Raw genomic sequence first — 16,456 nt, 5'->3', positions numbered from 1 at the left:
AATGAGTATCCGTCCTGAAGATGGAGTTTACCCTGATCAGCGAGAAACCTTCTGTGTCTTTACATGTCTTTGGGAGGCACCTTTGTCCAGCCTCCTTCTGACAAGACTGATTTAGCCTGCTGCGGATGAGTATCAGCATTCTGGTACCGAGACACACATCTTTTATTTGGGAGGCCTGCACTCTACAACCAGAGAACTGGTATCCGGAGAAAAGAGTGGATGTTGTGTGCACGGTTCAGCCCATGGCCGGAACTCGTTATGCCTAGCCAATGTGTCTATGGAGGAATGATTTGATGCCCAAAAGAGACCGGTCGAAGAGAATATCAGCCGTCAGAGTCGGGTGGGAAAAAGCTACGGTGTCAAGCCGTCTGGAGGATATGTCCGCACCGAAGCATGTAGTGGTAGGCCCATTCAGGAGATCCCGGATTTCGCTTCTTCATGCTACTCATGCCGACGAGGCCGTCCTTCCACAGATTTCCCGTTTTGGGTAACAGTAAGCAGAAACATCAGTGCCATGTAGATACCATGTGATCCCAAGTTTCAGCGAATGGTGAGCTCAAGCCACAGCAGTGTTGCCAGGACGGCATTTCGCCAATCTGGAGTTCATCAGAAGTGAGGTCGCCGATTGAATACCCTTCCGATTGAACCGATGAATAGAACAAACGGCGCAATTCCCGTCATCAGTACCGAATGGCCTGTGTGCCATTACTTGTTGGACAAGTCAGTATTATCATCCATCCAGCAGCGACGCGGAGTTGTCCATGCCGGAAAGGGAGGTGTAGCAACAATGGTCAGGGCTCAACCCAAAGTTGAGACGGAAAAGAAGCCAATAGCAGGCCTTTGAAGCAGTAGATAATAATGTGTATAAGGCTCGCGGACCAGTCTTTGTTTAAGAACAATTTATCCAGATATGTCGAGCTGGAATGGATGATGCGAGCCCAGAAGAGCCCCTTGCAGAACGCGGGATCTTGCGGGGAAACACTAGCCTTGATTCGGCTAGCCTTGCCGTTGCGGGATCCGTTCCAGAACTTCATGCGGAACGGTTTCTACCATGCCGCGGCCAAGACTGTGGAGGGCATGAACAACTCCTACCTGCTGTCTAATTCCTGTTAAAACCACTGCTTTACTCGGCAATGCATATGGCCTTATGCGATAACTGCGGCACGGTTACTGCCCGAAGAATCTTCCCACGGGAGTCGTGTGCTGGATTAGCTGGTTGTGAAGCGTCCTCTAGCGATAAGGCTGAGGGTGTGAGATAGAGAGTGTGTCCGCAAAATGGGCGTCTTCAGGGTTGGCAATAGTGGCAAGCGCAGTGTATGTAGAGGTGCGTACGAGCGTGTAGCGTGGTTATAGTATATTAATGTTGACATATCGGAACCCAACGTTGTTCCATCAGATCAGACAACAACGTATAATCTATCCTTCGTTCCAGCTCATATATAAAGCGGACCGGGATAGCACAGGCAACCAAAAACCCCGAGCAGATATGAAGAGGCACTAGCGGCGTATCAGATAGAGTGAGTGTGCAGAGATATGTACACGGAATATACACTCGCTACCGGACTTTGTAGGTCGTAATATGTAGTTGAATGCTAGAGTCTGGAATGCTCGGGAGCACCTAGGTAGCCGATCGGATGTCAGCACTAGTAGGTAAATATACCTAAGTAGTGCTCAACGTCCTAGGACCATGAAACGTGACTTAGCAACATAACAATTGTTCGAAGGGCAAAACGCATGGTGAAGCTACATAAGTTGAGTACCGCTACCATGGTCCCTGATGCTCGTATATTCTTCCTATGTACACGGACGTTCGCCTGACCTCCCTTCACGCCCAAGATATTTGCACTGTATATTCTTAAATCCCTTCTCCTCCTTTCCCCCTCTTTCCTCCCAACCGAGGCAGCCCAACAACATGCCAATCCATGTCTCCATAATCATATCATGGTAACCGGGAGATGGCCTGGTGTGCTAAAAACGAACAGTGAGAGGCGCTCGTCACTCGCTTAATACCAGGTCGATGGAGTACTGGCCCGGCACGCGCGCTGGCGGAGCCTGGATGGCTAGGCCCTACGACTCGAAAGTTGGTGGCGCATCATCACTGCGGCGGCTGGTAGTTTATGGGTCGCCTATGAATGTTAGTAAGACCATAATATCTCCAAACATAAACGGACGTACTTGAAAAGAAGAATGTGTGGCTCTGGCTCATGCACCTCATAGTGCTCCCAACCAAGACTCTATGTCCTGTTAGCGCCGTTGGCTATGCAGCAGTTACTCCTTGCATACTTGTGTGATGCCGAGTGCTCTCCACTCTTCCTCCCACAGAAGCTTCAGCGTCCCCCTGGACCCATCCTCCTTTCGCATAAAGTATTCCGACGGTATTGCCTTGAGCATTTGCTTCGGTAGCTGAACATGTCGGTATTCGTACTTGTCGTCCGAGTATCTGAGGCGATTGTGAATAATGCGCCTCTCGCGTACTCGGCCTTTAGACATACCTTGCTGAATATATGATTGAGTCTTTGAACTCCGCCAGTCTCTCGGCTTCCCTATCTTCAAGCGGTCGGGGATGCTCATTGCGCCGTGAGTAGTACGACATGGTAACGCACTTTAGCAACCGGTCGAGCGCGGGCGCGTGCTCGTGGCGGGGCTTGGGTTTTGGTTGTGGGATACTCCCGGCAAGTGAGTGGGCTGTAATCGGCGGGGAGGCGCAGGGATTGGAAGAAGCTTCAAGCAGGAAGCGAAACGAACGTTCGAACGATGGGCGAAAACTGACTGAAGGTTAGAACAAAAACAGAGTCAGTGTTTACCTTGATGCGTGCACTTGAGTTTGCGCCCATTGGTCCGAGCGCTAAGACCGGGGTTCTTCCGAAATCTCCGAGGCTGCACGGACGTCACTTGGATGATCCTCCAGATATCCAATCTTCAACCTCACATGTACAACCCCATCAATGGATTATTATTCACTCCAACTTTTTATAATCTTCGTTGCGGCTCTTTGTAGGCCTTCATTCTGATCTGAGAGCAAAGCATCAATCGTGATAAAGTCCACTCTTGGGTCGCGAGACGCACGCCCTGACGAGACACAGCGATCGCTTTTCAACACAATCATCCCAACAACAAGTCGGGGGCATAGTTATCTTTGAAATTGCAGCTCTGAGTCAATTCAAATGATCGTCTTTCATACCTTCTGTCCAAACCCCCAGCGGAGCATCGAAATGTAGTCTTTGAACTCAATTTCTACCATTGCGCGTCGGCGATACTGTTCGCTAGAGCTATGCATGATCAATTGCGCATGAGGTTCGTACTGGAGCCTTTCTCCATGCCGCTTGACTTCGCTCAAGCGTAATACTCCTTCATTGCCACTCAACAGCCGATACCACACCACCTCGACGACATCCAGCCTCTCACACCCCTCAAACATCAACGGCGGATTCGGCCACTCAATGTTGCTATACCCGGACGCAGCAGAACTCCTCTCGCTTCCTCTAGGTTCCAATTCAATCTCAAACCTACCGATGCCACGCCGGCTATACGCCAGGACGGACCCGTCATCATCCTCAAATACGATTGGATCCGAAGCCGAAGAGCCGGAGCCGTTGAGTTCTTCAAGCACGAGAAAGTATTCCCACCTTCGCGACTCATACACGTTTGAAGGTTTGTGGTGCAGATAAGGTAGTGACTAAACATACTAGCATTTCCTTGGCGCACTTACGGGAACTCCGTCAGGCACCAACTTCGGACGCTGTATAGAACACAGGTCTGCAATCTGCCGCAGAACTCTGTATAACCTTCCCACGCATGGTAGCATCTCATATCTTACTACAGGTTTGATAGCTCAACCTCTTCCGTCTCTGCAGAACCCAACTTGACTTCTCAGTTCTCATATCTCTCTAAGGGAACACCTCCGTACAGTTGAGATGAAGTGTACTTTATGATGCGAAGACATGAGAGACAGTCATGACAGACAGGCAAGGCGTTCGCGATGAAATTGATATCCTTCCTATCTGGATTACATATTTCATTAAGGCATATACCAAAAATGCCACCAAGGAAGATACCACTTCCCTGGCCATAAAGTGGCAACAATCAACGGTTGAGGCCATCCTTCACGGTACCTCATACTTAGAACACACAACCTACATCTGCCTGGCCAGTTTCTGACTGGGTCATGCACCAGTGTTATCGTCGCCAACCTAAATGCCCACGCCCGAGGCAACCACATCGCGAGCGAATTCTGCATACGCCTTGATCTGCTCTACGCTCTTCGGGCGCCACACGAACGTCTCATTTCGAAGTGGCAGAACTTGGTCCTCACCCTTCCTCACTGCACAGACTAGCACACGCTTCGTCTTCTCTTTGCAGGTGCACTCTTGCGAGCTATGCGCAGCGTTACGGTCAGCATCAATCGCAGAAGCAGGACGAGGGTTATGACACTCCCACTCACCGAGCGCCAACGCCTCATGCGGATTCCGGGAGGTCCAACCCTTCACACCCTCCAAACTTCCATCGTTCAGCATCCTCTTCATCAACATTTCGAATTCCGATTGGGGAGCGCCGAGATACACCAAACTCACATGGTCCTTGACGCCCGCTTTAGCAGACTCATCAAAGGCGATGGCCAGATGAGGATTGCCCACCTGCTCAGAACTCACCATCTCCCAGCCGTACGTCTTTACGCTTTGAGGATCCCCGGCCACAGTCTTCCTGACCGTGTTACCGGTGAGATCCTCGAAGATACATGCCGCATATGCACGAGCGTAGAGAGCGCTCTTCTGCGGCTCCAGCGCTGGCTGCTTCGACTCGAGCTTCTTCTGCTCGTCAACTGGCGTCTCCTGAGCGTTTGCAGTCTTTATCGGCTCTTTCAGGTCTGGGCATCCGTTCGCATCAGCGCTCCTATCCTCGTGATGTGGACGCTGGGGTCCCCGAGCGCACTCGGGCGAGCACTCCGAAGAAACGTCAGTCTCGTCATCGTCGTACTCATCCGACTCCCATTCCCACTCACTCCCTTCCTGCCCGTCAACCTGCTCTTCGAGATCTTGAGTTCCCATCGCCAACCCGGTAACCCCCATTGAGTCCCTCCCCTTTTCCTTCACAGTCAGCTCAGGGCCCAACATTCCATCAATCGCACCTGTCAGCTCAGCGATACTAGCATCAGCTTGCACCACACTCCCAACACGCACATGTCTACCATCCCAACGTCCAGCTGACTGACTCGGCGACTCTGCCTCGAGGACAAAGTCAGGAACGTCGGGGAGCGTGACGCTGTGGCCGCGGCCAGCGCGGCGCTGGTAGGTGCATAGGGAGCGGACGTAGGTATTCAAGGGCCCGTGGGGGACGCCCAGGAAGGCGGAGGGGGGAATGGCCATCCTGGTTGGGATGGTTGTTGATGTAAGCGACCGTGGGATTGTGTTTTAAGGTTAGCTGGATTGGTTGAATGAGGTTGGGCTGCGAAAGAGGTCAGGGGTAGGAACTGCATGCTGCTTTTATGTCGAATTGAGTTGCGGCACCCAGAGCGTGATTGTGTGTGTACAATGTACGACTCTTCTACAGTATACAATGTTGGTATCGCTTAGGAGAGGAGGTGTGAATCGCATTCTCCATATACCAGCGTACGGAATAAACAATTGGGAACCGCATACATTGTCCAGGGCCTAGTCGAAACCTCCGCTTCGCGCTCCTGTGAGAGCAGTGAGATCGAAGTCACCGGCATGACATCTTCCTTTCACGGCAACGTATTCAGCGAGCTCCGGATGGTCATATCACATCTTATTAATAGAACTCACTCTAAATGTCCAATTACTTCCTTTAGTCTAAACATTTAAGCTCAGGAATGTTCACTGAAGCGACTCAACAACAAGAGCAGAAGCACCGCCTCCACCATTGCAAATGCCCGCGCATCCAATCTTGCCCTTCTTCTCCTTCAGCACACTGAGCAGCGTGGTGGTTATCCGTGCACCAGAAGCTCCAAGGGCGTGGCCCAGAGCAACGGCACCGCCGTGGAGATTGACCTTATCCTCGCTCAGGTTGAGGAGCTTCATGTTCGCCAGCGCAACGACGCTGAAGGCCTCGTTGATCTCAAACGCGTCAACGGCGTCCTGCTCAACCTTGGCGTGCTTGAGCGCCTTGGGAATAGCGAGGGCGGGTGCAGTGGTGAACTTGGAGGGGTTCTGGGCGGCGTCTCCCCAGCCGAGGATCTTGCCAATCGGCTTGAGGTTGTGCTTCTTCACTGCTTCCTCAGAAGCCAGGACGAGAGCAGCGGCGCCATCGGAAAGCGGTGAGGCGTTGGCAGCGGTGACGGTGCCGTTGTTTGGCTTGAAAGAGGGGCGTAGGGTACGTGTCTTGGCCTCGTTAAACTGAGAAAGTGATTAGTGAACAAATCAAAAAGAATCGCCTAGTCGGGCGTGCATACGTTGTTCGGCTCGTCGTCCTTGTCAACGGTGACAGGGGGCTTCCCGCGGCCAGCAGACACCTGGATAGGGGCAATTTCCTCCCTAAACCAGCCAGCCTCCTGAGCTGCGATAGCCTTCTTGTATGACCGGATGCAGTAGCTGTCCTGCGCCTCACGGTCGAAGCCATGGTCGTCCGCACACTCCTCGCCCTGGAGACCCATATGCTCGTTCTTGTAGGCATCGGTCAGACCATCCTTCAAAACACCGTCCACCAGAGTCTGGTTGCCGAACTTCGCTCCGGTGCGCATGTTGGGGAGGTAGTGTGGCGTGTTCGACATGCTCTCGGTTCCCCCTGCCACAACGATATCCGCATTGCCGGTTATGATGGTTTGAGCACCGAGGATTATAGACTTGATGGACGAGGCGCAGACTTTGTTTACCGTCGTCGCAACAGTGCTCTCAGGCAAGCCAGCGCCGAGGGCGACTTGACGGGCAGGGTTTTGACCGAGGCTGAGAGGGAATCAGTAAAAGCTTCGCAGATTTTGTGGCGATTACCTTACTTTGCAGAGAGGACATTGCCAATGAAGACCTCCTCAACATCCTCGGGCTTGATACCAGCACGCTCAATGGCGGCTGCATGTACAGTAAGCCAATGAAGCCTCAAATTAGGGCTTGTCGACTTCACTCACCCTTCACGGCATGGGAACCAAGTTGAACAGCACTCAGACTTGAAAGCGAGCTGTTACGGGGGTCAGTGGCGGAAATCGTTCACCGCGGGGGTGTGGGAAACATACCCCAGGAACATGCCTGTCGGCGTGCGGGCCGCAGAAACAATGTAAACTGGCGGAAGAGAAGACATGATGAATGGATTTTCAGACGCGGAACGAAGGCTGGAGGAGGAGGAAATCTCAAAAGCGAAAGAGGGTTGACAACAATTGACTTCCAAGCCTCAGAGCGGAGGAGGAATTAAAAGGCACCCGTTCTGTCCTCGGAGGCTAGACCAACTGCAGGGGCAACTGGACCCCTCCAGGAGTGATTGGCACGCCACTTTAGCATTGTTCACCGCCGGGAGCTAGGCATTACTTATATCCGAGGAACTCCCTCGGGCGCCAAGCTGCATCATCGGTTTACAATTTCTGGGTTCCTAGGCAGCTCCGAGCTTCAGTCGCAGTCAATACATTCCCAATTTCAACATCCGCCGCCACAATGGATGATCTCTACGACGAGTATGGCTCCATGTCGCCTTTTTGGGTTCATTGACTAACTAACCGTTCAGGTTCGGTAACTATATCGGCGAGGCCGAGTCCGAGGAGGAGGAGGCGCAAACGACCGGCGATGCGGCGGAGGCTTATGTTCTTGACGAGGAAGCAGAGGAAGAGACGAACGACCAACAGCTCATGGAAGTGGATGAAGGACCTTCCAATGCTGTAATTCTTCACGAAGACAAACAATACTACCCCTCCGCGTCCGATGTTTACGGTCCCGATGTCGAAGTATTAGTGCAGGAGGAGGATACACAGCCGCTTTCGCAACCCATAATCGAGCCCGTTGTGCAGAAGAAATTCACAATAGAAGAGACGGAGCTACCCCCGGTACACTTCAAGCGCGACTTCCTCACCGATTTGACGAACTACCCAGATCAAGTTCGCAACATTGCCATTGCAGGCCACTTGCATCATGGGAAAACAGCATTCATGGATATGCTTGTACTGGAGACACACGATATGCAAGAGAAATTGGACAAGAAGAGGGGACGCAAGCGGGAAGAACAACTGCGGTACACGGATGTGCACGTCTTAGAGCAGGAGCGAGGCCTCTCAATCAAGGCAGCGCCCGTGACCTTGGTCCTGCAAAGCACTTCGAACAAATCGCACTTGTTCAACATACTAGATACTCCTGGACACGTCAACTTTGCTGACGAGGTGGCGGCCTCTATGCGGCTAGTGGACGGCGTTGTTCTGGTCGTGGATGTCGTCGAGGGTGTACAGGTCAACACAGAGCAGATCATCAAGCATGCGGTCCTCGAGGATCTGCCTTTGACTCTGGTCGTGAACAAGATGGATCGTCTGATGCTCGAACTCAAACTGCCTCCCAAGGACGCCTACTTCAAGATAAAACATGTAATCGAGCAGGTCAACATCGTCATCGAGAATACAATACCGGGTAGGGGAGAAGGCCGGCGGCTGAGTCCGGAGAAAGGCAATGTCGCTTTTGCTTGCACAAGTATGCGATGGTGTTTCACCATACAATCGTTCGCGAAAATGTACGCCGACTTTTACCCAGGGTCGCGGGACCTGCCAGGGTTCGGTCAGCGCAGCAAGACAATTGATGCAGCCAAGTTCGCGTTGCGGCTGTGGGGCGACATCTACTTCAATCCCGCGAGTAGGAAGTTTAGTCGAAAACCGCAGGAAGAAAGCTCTCAGCGGTCATTCGTGCATTGGGTACTTGAACCCATCTACAAGCTCTACTCTCAGACCATAAGCCGAAGCCCCAAAGAATTGGAGGAGAAGCTGGATCAGTTGGGCATCCGCCTGAAGCCTTCGCAGTATAAGACGGATGCCAAGGAACTGATGAGACTTGTCTGTCAACAATACTTTGGGCCTCCGGCTGGCTTCGTGGATATGGTTGTGCAACATGTTCCATCACCGAAAGACGGTGCACGGAGGTTGTTGGAGCGATACTACACGGGTCCTCTTGACACGAAAACAGCGGAGTCGATGCTGAATTGCGATCAGGATGGTCCCTTGGTCGTTCACGTAACGAAACTTTTCAATTCTACCGACGCCAAATCATTCCATGCCCTGGGACGAGTGATGAGTGGTATAGCAAAGCCAGCCACTTCAGTACGAGTCCTGGGCGAAGGTTATACGCTAGAGGACGAGGAGGACATGGTAGTCGCCACAGTCACGGATACCTGGATCGCGGAATCGCGGTATAGTATACCCACCAGCGGTGTGCCGGCAGGCAATTGGGTACTCCTCGGCGGTGTTGACAACTCCATTGTCAAGACAGCAACCATCGTCGCACAAAAGCTTCCTGAGAATGAGGATGCTTATATCTTCCGGCCCATCCGCCACTTCTTCGAGTCCGTTTTCAAGGTTGCTGTCGAGCCCATAAATCCTTCCGAACTTCCCAAGATGCTTGACGGCCTACGAAAGATCAACAAATCTTACCCTCTCATTACGACAAAGGTGGAAGAGTCAGGCGAACACGTCATTTTGGGAACGGGCGAACTATATATGGACTGCGTGCTGCACGATCTACGTCGGTTGTACGCTGATATGGAGATCAAGGTCTCCGACCCAGTGACAAGATTCTGCGAAACTGTCGTGGAGATGTCTGCGATCAAGTGCTACGCCCTCACGCCAAACAAGAAGAATAAGCTCACCATGATCGCCGAGCCGCTTGACGAAGGTATCGCGGAGGATATTGAATCCGGAAAGGTGAATATCAAGGATCCCGTTCGTGTAGTCGGCAAATTCTTCGAAGAGAACTATGGCTACGACCTCCTGGCTTCTAGAAATATCTGGGCCTTCGGCCCTGATGAAATGGGACCCAACATCCTCCAAAACGACACCCTACCTTCAGAGGTAGATCCCAAGATGCTCCGCTCAGTCCGAGACACCATCCGCCAGGGTTTCAGCTGGGCCACGCGCGAAGGTCCTCTCTGTGAGGAGCCCATACGGAACACGAAATTCCGCATTACGGATGTCGATCTCGCCTCAGAACCCATCTTCCGCGGTGGCGGTCAAATCATCCCTACTGCCCGTCGTGCCTGTTATTCTAGCTTTCTCATGGCTAGCCCTCGGCTTATGGAGCCTGTGTATAGCTGCAACATCACAGGTCCGGCGGACGCGGTATCCAGCCTTTACACTATATTAGCGCGGCGGCGAGGTCACGTCTTACAGGAGGAGCCGATTGCGGGGACGCCCTTGTATAGCGTCCGTGGTCTGATACCTGTCATCGACTCTTTTGGCTTCGAGACAGATCTTCGGGTAAGCACATCCGCCCTCGCTCTCCCCCATTTCAACACTCGCATTCGCTAATTCGGAAAATAGATCCACACCCAGGGCCAAGCTGCCGTCTCTCTCGTCTTCGACCGCTGGTCCATCGTGCCTGGCGACCCACTGGACCGGGAAATCAAGCTTCGTCCGCTGGAACCTGCGGCTGCACAGGCGTTGGCGAGGGATTTCGTGCTCAAGACGAGGAGGAGGAAGGGGCTTGCGGAGGATGTGACCATCTCGAAGTTTTTGGAGCCGGATCTATTTAGGAGTTTGAAAGAGAGTGGGGTTTTGGATGGATAAGAAACGATTCTGCCGGACTATGTTGGTTAGGGGAAATGGTCACAGTGAGAGCATCGAAAGGTGCCTGGATCCAACGGTCTTTTTGGAGGTGCTGTATAGCATGCAGTGGGGCGATAGTCAGGGACTTTTTCACGTTTTCCGCGGGTTGGAATGCGGTGGGATAACGTACCGTGCGGCAATGATCTGTATAACATTTATACCCTTACATGAATGGCTACCTATGCCTTGCACATGTGTGTTCCGCTCTCAAGACCCTCTCTCAGATTTTTCTCCTCACGATCCTCCACATTACCGACATGATCTCATCTGACATTACCAACCCTCGGACATACATCCCATCTGCATGGTTCATGTCTTTCCTTGATCAAGACATAACCATCTCGACTCCCAGCGCAACCGAAAACGTTTGAGTGCTTCCCTCCGACCCCATCAACCCATCAACATCTCCCCATCCTCATCATCACTCACGCTCTCAATCCCTACATTCACATCCTCCACCGTCCCCAACCCCTTCCCTACCACCCTCTTAATCCCCTCGCCCACAACCCCCTCAACATCAACCCCTTCCTTCCTCTCAAACAGCTCATCCAGCATCCCCACAATACACGCAACCCACCCCTGAACATGCCCCTCTAGCACAGGCCGACCAAATGCATCAGCCCCCTCACCATCCGCAGGATATCCCCACTCCAAACTGTTCCTCCGCATATCCATTTTGCGCATGAGGCGTGCAATACTGGAGACTGGGACGGATACATGCAGAATCAGATTCTGGACGTGGAAACCCACTGGCGTGCGCTCGAGGGGAAGGAGTGAAGAGAGAGTGCGCTGGAGGGGCACGTCTAGGTCTGCGGTTCTGTGGTGGATGGCACGTTTCGAGGGGCCGGGAGTTGGGGACGATGAGACGGCGTGATCATACTTTGGTTCCGGAGGGTGGCCAGAATCGTCATGGTGCGGTGCTGAGCGTGGGCGTTTGCGAGGTTGGGGTCGGAAAGTCGAGATAGCGGGGAGGACAACTGGCGGTAATGGTTCCTGCTCAGCGTAGGCGCGAAGTTGGGAGATGATGTCTGGGTTTGAGATGGCTAGTTGGGACGATTCACCGAAGTTGGGATTCAGGGGTCTAACGACTCCGTTGCCGCGACGAGTCGATGCGATGTTGATCGAGTCGAGGGAGTTGCTTCGTTGATGGGTACGCTTTTGCGAGGTAAAGTAGCCTCTGATATCTGCATCGTCTTGGGAGACTAGAGGTTGATCTGTAGCTGGCCATGCGTTCTGCACCTGTTTGCTGGGCCCGCGTGAACGAGCGGTGGGGAACGGTGGAGGAAATTGTTTAGCCGGCTTGCTTCTGCGCTGCGGACGGGGAGCTTGCGAGGTTGGAAGAGCAGGAGGGTGTACGGTTCGCTCAAACCAGGGGTACTCCGATTGCTTTCTTGGTGGCTGTGGAGCTCTGACTTCGGCATGGGCTTGCATATGCTGTGTTGACGGAGGGAATATTGGCATTGCTGCTGATTGAACAATTGGAGGATTGTCACTGGAAGGTGCTTCCTGTCGAGGTATCATACGAGGCGGCCGGAATGGGGAAAATGGGGTCCCTTTTACTTTAGCAGGAGCTTGAGCCTTCCGTCTCTGTCCGTTTGAAAAAGCATCTGTTGATGATCCACGCGCTTGCTGCTGAATAACAGCGTCATTGTCGATGTCTCTGCTAGAAGGTAGGGCAACTCGTGCGGAATCGTGTCTCTGCTCCGCATCGAGCGAAGACTGGGAAGCCTTGATTGGAGAAGACCGCTCTGGAGTCAATTCAGAGGAGTGCAAGACCGGTGCTGGCTGAACAATTGGCATGGGCGAACTCGATTGTTTCAATAGGCCACCTGGAGTTTTCGTTGGCGTCAACAGTTGTGGGTTCACTGGCCGCTTCTTCGGTTTCATAGCGGCATTCATTTTTGCTATGGTCCATGGGTTCGACACTTCTGCAGCGCGGGCCCCTTCCTCTTCTTCCAAGTTTGGTGGCGGGTTGTCTGACAGCAGATGGAGGTCCTCCTCGTCAACGCCGTACATTGTGGAGCGCCACTTCGGATCCGGTTTAGAGGGACTAGAAGCAAACTCCTCTGCTGGAGGTAGACTTGCGCTTGTCTTCACATCGAGGTACTGTGGCTGAATGTCCAATTGTGGCTTTGAAGGAGGCACTGTCTCCGGCTCTTGTCTCTTTGCAACCGGGTAGAACGAGTCCAGGAGTTTCTCGACCGCGCTTAGAACGAGTTCTGGGTTCTCGAACAAAACATCATCCTTGGCTGGCTCGATATTAGGATCATAACTCTCCGGCGGGCATATGATATTCATGCAACAAAAAGGGTCCTTGACCGAAGCAAGCGCAGGATTAGCCTTTCGTAGATGTTCTTTGAAAGCAGCTGCGATCTTCTTCATAGTTCCCCGATTCGACGAGACCGGCCGAGAGTCCACCGCCAGGAACGTACCCTCGTTGGCGATTTTCTCTCCAATTGCGTCGGCTTTTGGCAGAAACGCATGAACCTCGTAGCCCTCGAACTCCAGCGCAGTCCATTCGCATTGAGAGGCACAGTTCCTCCCAATAACCTTGAATGCGGCGTCTTCTACTTTGGCACCTGCTTTGGGTGCATAGTTGAAGTTGCCCTTATCCGTCTTCGCTTTCAGTACGCGGAGCTGGAAACGAACCGTCGGCCTGGCGAGAGCATATGCCTGCATCAACCGTCTGATCCTCGCTAGCCATTTCGCAGAATGCTTGAGAGCGTCCTGTTTGCGCACCGGGAAGGAGCCGAACAGGTCAGTGACTTTGACCGTGGTGCCGACTGGATGTGATGCTCTTTCCGTCCTGAAGAGTCGTCACTCGGCCGCTCTTCCTCCAGTTTTGAGAGCCGGTGGGACTTACTTCTCAAGCTCTCCATTCTTCCCATACTTCAACAACACGGCGACCGGCTCCCCCTCCACCCTCGTCACGACCTCCAGGCTCCCACTCATCTCCGCCATACTCGCCATAGCCTCACCGCGAAACCCCAACCACTTCCCTCCTACCTGTCGCAAGTCCTGGAAGTCACGAATCTTGCTCGTACAATAACGTCGGCAAACCAAGGCTCTATCCTCCGCGGGAATTCCATGGCCGTTATCTTTCACCTGAATGGAAGTGATTGTATTGGCTGAGATGTCGACGAAGACGGCGCTTGCACGAGCATCCAATGCATTGTCAATCAGTTCTTTGACGACCGAGCTGGGGTCAACGAGGACTTGGGAGGCGCCGATTTGGCGCACTGTCGTTGGTGGGAGCGGCTTGATGCCGGCGACGGCTTGTGGAGTGTCCGCTTCAGGAGCCATTGCGGAAACTCAGCAAAGAGTTCCGCATGAAGAAGCGGTTTCGGAGACAGAGGGGAGCAGAAACCATCTTGAGCCGTTCCCGCGGTGCAAGTTCCATCGTGCCTTCTTCAGGTGGACGCGCTGTATTCGCGCCATCGCGATCCGTACGCGGTGTCATGTGACAAATTGGCTACTTGGCAATCTCATTGTAATTGATAAATTTGTGTGGAGCGAGAAGCATCCTACTGTCGTATTTCGGATTTGGGAATTTGGGATATGCTCCGGAAGTAACCAATCAGCGCTCGCGCACCTGCAAGCAGTCAGGAAACATAAAGCTGTCGCTCGGCTACCTCTTTCCATTTACCGTGGAAAGCATTTCTCCCCTAACTCGTCTGAATCTGTTGAAGCTTCAGATCATAGTGGCCTTAAGTGTTGAACCTTTCTTCTCTTTGGAAGTGTAGTCCTCGTCATCGCGCAATCATGACGGGACCCTACAACACCGAAGCCCTCCGCTGGCGCGCCCTCACCATCCGCGACCCCAACGCAAATGGCCACTTCGTCTACGCAGTAAAAACCACATTGTGCTACTGTCGGCCCACGTGTCCTGCGCGCCTCGCCCGCCGCGCAAACGTCGCCTTCTACAACACCTGGGCGCAGGCCGAGGCAGCCGGATTCCACGCATGCAAGAGATGCAAACCGAGCGAACCTATTCAGGAACAGCCTGCTGAGCGCGCCGTCGCCAAGGTGTGTGCACTGATTGAGGAGGCTTTGAAGGGTGAGGGGAGGAAGAGCGTGAAGCTGCAGGATCTCGCGAAGACGGTGGGGTTGACGCCACGGTATTTTCACAAGGTGTTTAAGGATAAGATGGGAATGACGCCGAAGGAGTGGTCGAAGATGAGGGGCGCGAACGGTGCGAGTTTGGGGAATGCAATGGTGGTGGGCGAGGGATGCGCGCCGAAGGGTGCGAACGGTGAATTGGAAGGGCAGGACGGCGGAGGAGACCTCGATTTCGATGACCTTGTGGATTTGGACGGGGCCTTTTTACTCACGCCAGAGAACTCACTTTCGGAGACTACGTTTACGCCTCTCACCGAGGATTTGCCAACGCCCAACTTTGCCTCAGTACTACAGGGAAACGAAACTGTAGCCATCGCGGATACAGAACCCAAAACGGCCTTCGACCTTCCACGACAAAACTTCCCTATCACGACCAACAAAATCACCCTGGGCGCTTCGATGCCTCAAGCAGTGACAGATTTTGATTTTGAACTTGACTTGACGCAGATCCTCGATGCCACGGTACCGACTCCTGCAATCCCAAATGCAATGGGTCATGCCTTTGATATGGATTCCTGGAATGTAGCATATCAGGACTTTGTCTGGGGAAATGAATGATACGTAATTAATGAATGATATCCGTCAAGCCTTGAGCACAGAGCCGCATCCCTCGAAGAGCATTCCTCGGGGTACTGAACTGCCCCGTATCCGGTGAATTGTGACATGGCCGCTCAATGTGACGTTCAAGATGACAACCGAGGCACTCTTGAGAGGTATTAGGCCCAGCGAGCCAGGGTGAGCGTGCTGGACCGGTTCTCATGCCATGCTCAGCGTCCCATATGAAATATCCAACATTTCCATCCTGCACGTATATCGCGTATCGGGCCATACGAGCGGGCACACGGGAGGCCATTCGGTCCATCAACTGCACGCACGCATTTAACCTCACACTCGTATGATCCCTAACACAATCGTCAGCTTTCGTCCCATCCACGAATATATGAAATGGAAAGCCAAAATAGTTCTCTCAGCGACCGAGTTATAAGCAGCGACGGCGTAGCATATGTCGATACTAGCCATTCCTTTTCCGGCTCTTCCTAAGATTGCAATGGTCTTGATTTGTTCATCATGAAGGAGTGGAAATTGAGGGGAAGAATTCGAGACATAGACGTACCGAAAACTACGATGAATCGGATAAATGCTTCTGGCTGGTGTCAGTTACAGATTGGAATATCCGGCAGCCAAGTGGCGCTGGCGATATGCTAATCCCAGGTTGATACCCTTCACGAGGGCAACTGGTAGGCACTACATGTTGGATGCGGTGGAATGTTGCGACGCGACGGTCGTTGGGGACCTTGCGGAGAAGATTTGGAGCTCGCCAAGACTGAGACTGGAGACTAGGCCAGGAATGGTTGGTGCGTTATCTTTCACCATTCCAGTCTTCGAAGGTTTGTTGTCTTCCCTTCCCACGCGGGTTCGACATTCACTATTCAGCTTGAAACTGTCCAAGAAAATCACGGGCTCGAATTGTCTTTGTTTGAATTTCATTTGGAGGATATTTCCCCGCGTTGTGTTCCCCGGCGTATCTAAATATAGTTTCACAGCAGATTTCCAAGGCTCCGAGCAGAAGATCTCGATGGCTTATTCGCAGCCGGAAGCCTCCCGTCA

The 16,456-nt window shown here is 52.8% G+C and overlaps 6 protein-coding genes across 6 annotated transcripts; 2 read left to right on the top strand and 4 right to left on the bottom strand.

The window, feature by feature from the left end:
• Positions 1 to 1,714: 1,714 nt before the first annotated feature.
• On the bottom strand, positions 1,715 to 2,789 carry EI97DRAFT_429276 (cyclin-dependent kinase regulatory subunit). The gene is made up of 4 exons (XM_033797404.1): positions 2,493 to 2,789; positions 2,284 to 2,440; positions 2,176 to 2,234; positions 1,715 to 2,126 (listed from the first exon to the last, which is right to left on the bottom strand). The coding sequence occupies exons 1-4, from the start codon at positions 2,591 to 2,593 to the stop codon at positions 2,096 to 2,098; spliced, it is 348 nt and encodes a 115-aa protein (XP_033658757.1). The 5' UTR covers positions 2,594 to 2,789; the 3' UTR covers positions 1,715 to 2,095.
• A 1,401-nt stretch (positions 2,790 to 4,190) lies between these two features.
• Positions 4,191 to 5,363, bottom strand: EI97DRAFT_454427 (uncharacterized protein; the record flags this gene model as incomplete). The annotated part of the gene is made up of 1 exon (XM_033800543.1): positions 4,191 to 5,363. One exon carries the CDS (start codon positions 5,361 to 5,363, stop codon positions 4,191 to 4,193), a length of 1,173 nt encoding a protein of 390 aa, XP_033658756.1.
• A 382-nt stretch (positions 5,364 to 5,745) lies between these two features.
• Positions 5,746 to 7,391, bottom strand: EI97DRAFT_409849 (erg10, acetyl-CoA C-acetyltransferase). The gene is made up of 5 exons (XM_033796683.1): positions 7,181 to 7,391; positions 7,076 to 7,125; positions 6,947 to 7,019; positions 6,407 to 6,896; positions 5,746 to 6,350 (listed from the first exon to the last, which is right to left on the bottom strand). Exons 1-5 carry the CDS (start codon positions 7,243 to 7,245, stop codon positions 5,832 to 5,834), a joined length of 1,197 nt encoding a protein of 398 aa, XP_033658755.1. The 5' UTR covers positions 7,246 to 7,391; the 3' UTR covers positions 5,746 to 5,831.
• A 151-nt stretch (positions 7,392 to 7,542) lies between these two features.
• Positions 7,543 to 10,895, top strand: EI97DRAFT_429273 (P-loop containing nucleoside triphosphate hydrolase protein). The gene is made up of 3 exons (XM_033797403.1): positions 7,543 to 7,612; positions 7,663 to 10,381; positions 10,445 to 10,895. The coding sequence occupies exons 1-3, from the start codon at positions 7,593 to 7,595 to the stop codon at positions 10,688 to 10,690; spliced, it is 2,985 nt and encodes a 994-aa protein (XP_033658754.1). The 5' UTR covers positions 7,543 to 7,592; the 3' UTR covers positions 10,691 to 10,895.
• A 1,535-nt stretch (positions 10,896 to 12,430) lies between these two features.
• On the bottom strand, positions 12,431 to 14,198 carry EI97DRAFT_389679 (uncharacterized protein; the record flags this gene model as incomplete). The annotated part of the gene is made up of 2 exons (XM_033796211.1): positions 13,593 to 14,198; positions 12,431 to 13,535 (listed from the first exon to the last, which is right to left on the bottom strand). Coding segments are annotated over exons 1-2 (1,545 nt in total), but the record flags the coding sequence as incomplete, so codon positions are not given.
• A 63-nt stretch (positions 14,199 to 14,261) lies between these two features.
• On the top strand, positions 14,262 to 15,696 carry EI97DRAFT_23163 (uncharacterized protein). Its single transcript, XM_033793955.1, has one exon. It carries the CDS (start codon positions 14,492 to 14,494, stop codon positions 15,404 to 15,406), a length of 915 nt encoding a protein of 304 aa, XP_033658752.1. The 5' UTR covers positions 14,262 to 14,491; the 3' UTR covers positions 15,407 to 15,696.
• Positions 15,697 to 16,456: the final 760 nt, after the last annotated feature.

This window comes from Westerdykella ornata (assembly GCF_010094085.1).
Source record: "Westerdykella ornata strain CBS 379.55 unplaced genomic scaffold EI97scaffold_1, whole genome shotgun sequence".
In the NCBI taxonomy this organism is placed as follows: domain Eukaryota; kingdom Fungi; phylum Ascomycota; class Dothideomycetes; order Pleosporales; family Sporormiaceae; genus Westerdykella; species Westerdykella ornata.
Note: the sequence above shows the minus strand (reverse complement) of the source record. Positions and strands in the feature narration are given on the sequence as shown.

What these genes read in the sequence shown, in the direction of transcription:
- EI97DRAFT_429276 (XM_033797404.1), bottom strand. Translation starts at nt 2,593, where the DNA reads ATGTCGTACTACTCACGGCGCAATGAGCATCCCCGACCGCTTGAAGAT. An exon ending in TCAATCATATATTCAGCAAG is followed by an intron (nt 2,441 to 2,492) that starts GTATGTCTAAAG and finishes CAATCGCCTCAG; the next exon opens with ATACTCGGACGACAAGTACG. An exon ending in GAGCACTCGGCATCACACAA is followed by an intron (nt 2,235 to 2,283) that starts GTATGCAAGGAG and finishes AACAGGACATAG; the next exon opens with AGTCTTGGTTGGGAGCACTA.
- EI97DRAFT_409849 (XM_033796683.1), bottom strand. Translation starts at nt 7,245, where the DNA reads ATGTCTTCTCTTCCGCCAGTTTACATTGTTTCTGCGGCCCGCACGCCG. An exon ending in GGCAATGTCCTCTCTGCAAA is followed by an intron (nt 6,897 to 6,946) that starts GTAAGGTAATCG and finishes ATTCCCTCTCAG; the next exon opens with CCTCGGTCAAAACCCTGCCC. An exon ending in AGGACGACGAGCCGAACAAC is followed by an intron (nt 6,351 to 6,406) that starts GTATGCACGCCC and finishes TCACTTTCTCAG; the next exon opens with TTTAACGAGGCCAAGACACG.
- EI97DRAFT_429273 (XM_033797403.1), top strand. Translation starts at nt 7,593, where the DNA reads ATGGATGATCTCTACGACGA. An exon ending in ATGGATGATCTCTACGACGA is followed by an intron (nt 7,613 to 7,662) that starts GTATGGCTCCAT and finishes CTAACCGTTCAG; the next exon opens with GTTCGGTAACTATATCGGCG. An exon ending in GCTTCGAGACAGATCTTCGG is followed by an intron (nt 10,382 to 10,444) that starts GTAAGCACATCC and finishes TTCGGAAAATAG; the next exon opens with ATCCACACCCAGGGCCAAGC.
- EI97DRAFT_23163 (XM_033793955.1), top strand. Translation starts at nt 14,492, where the DNA reads ATGACGGGACCCTACAACACCGAAGCCCTCCGCTGGCGCGCCCTCACC.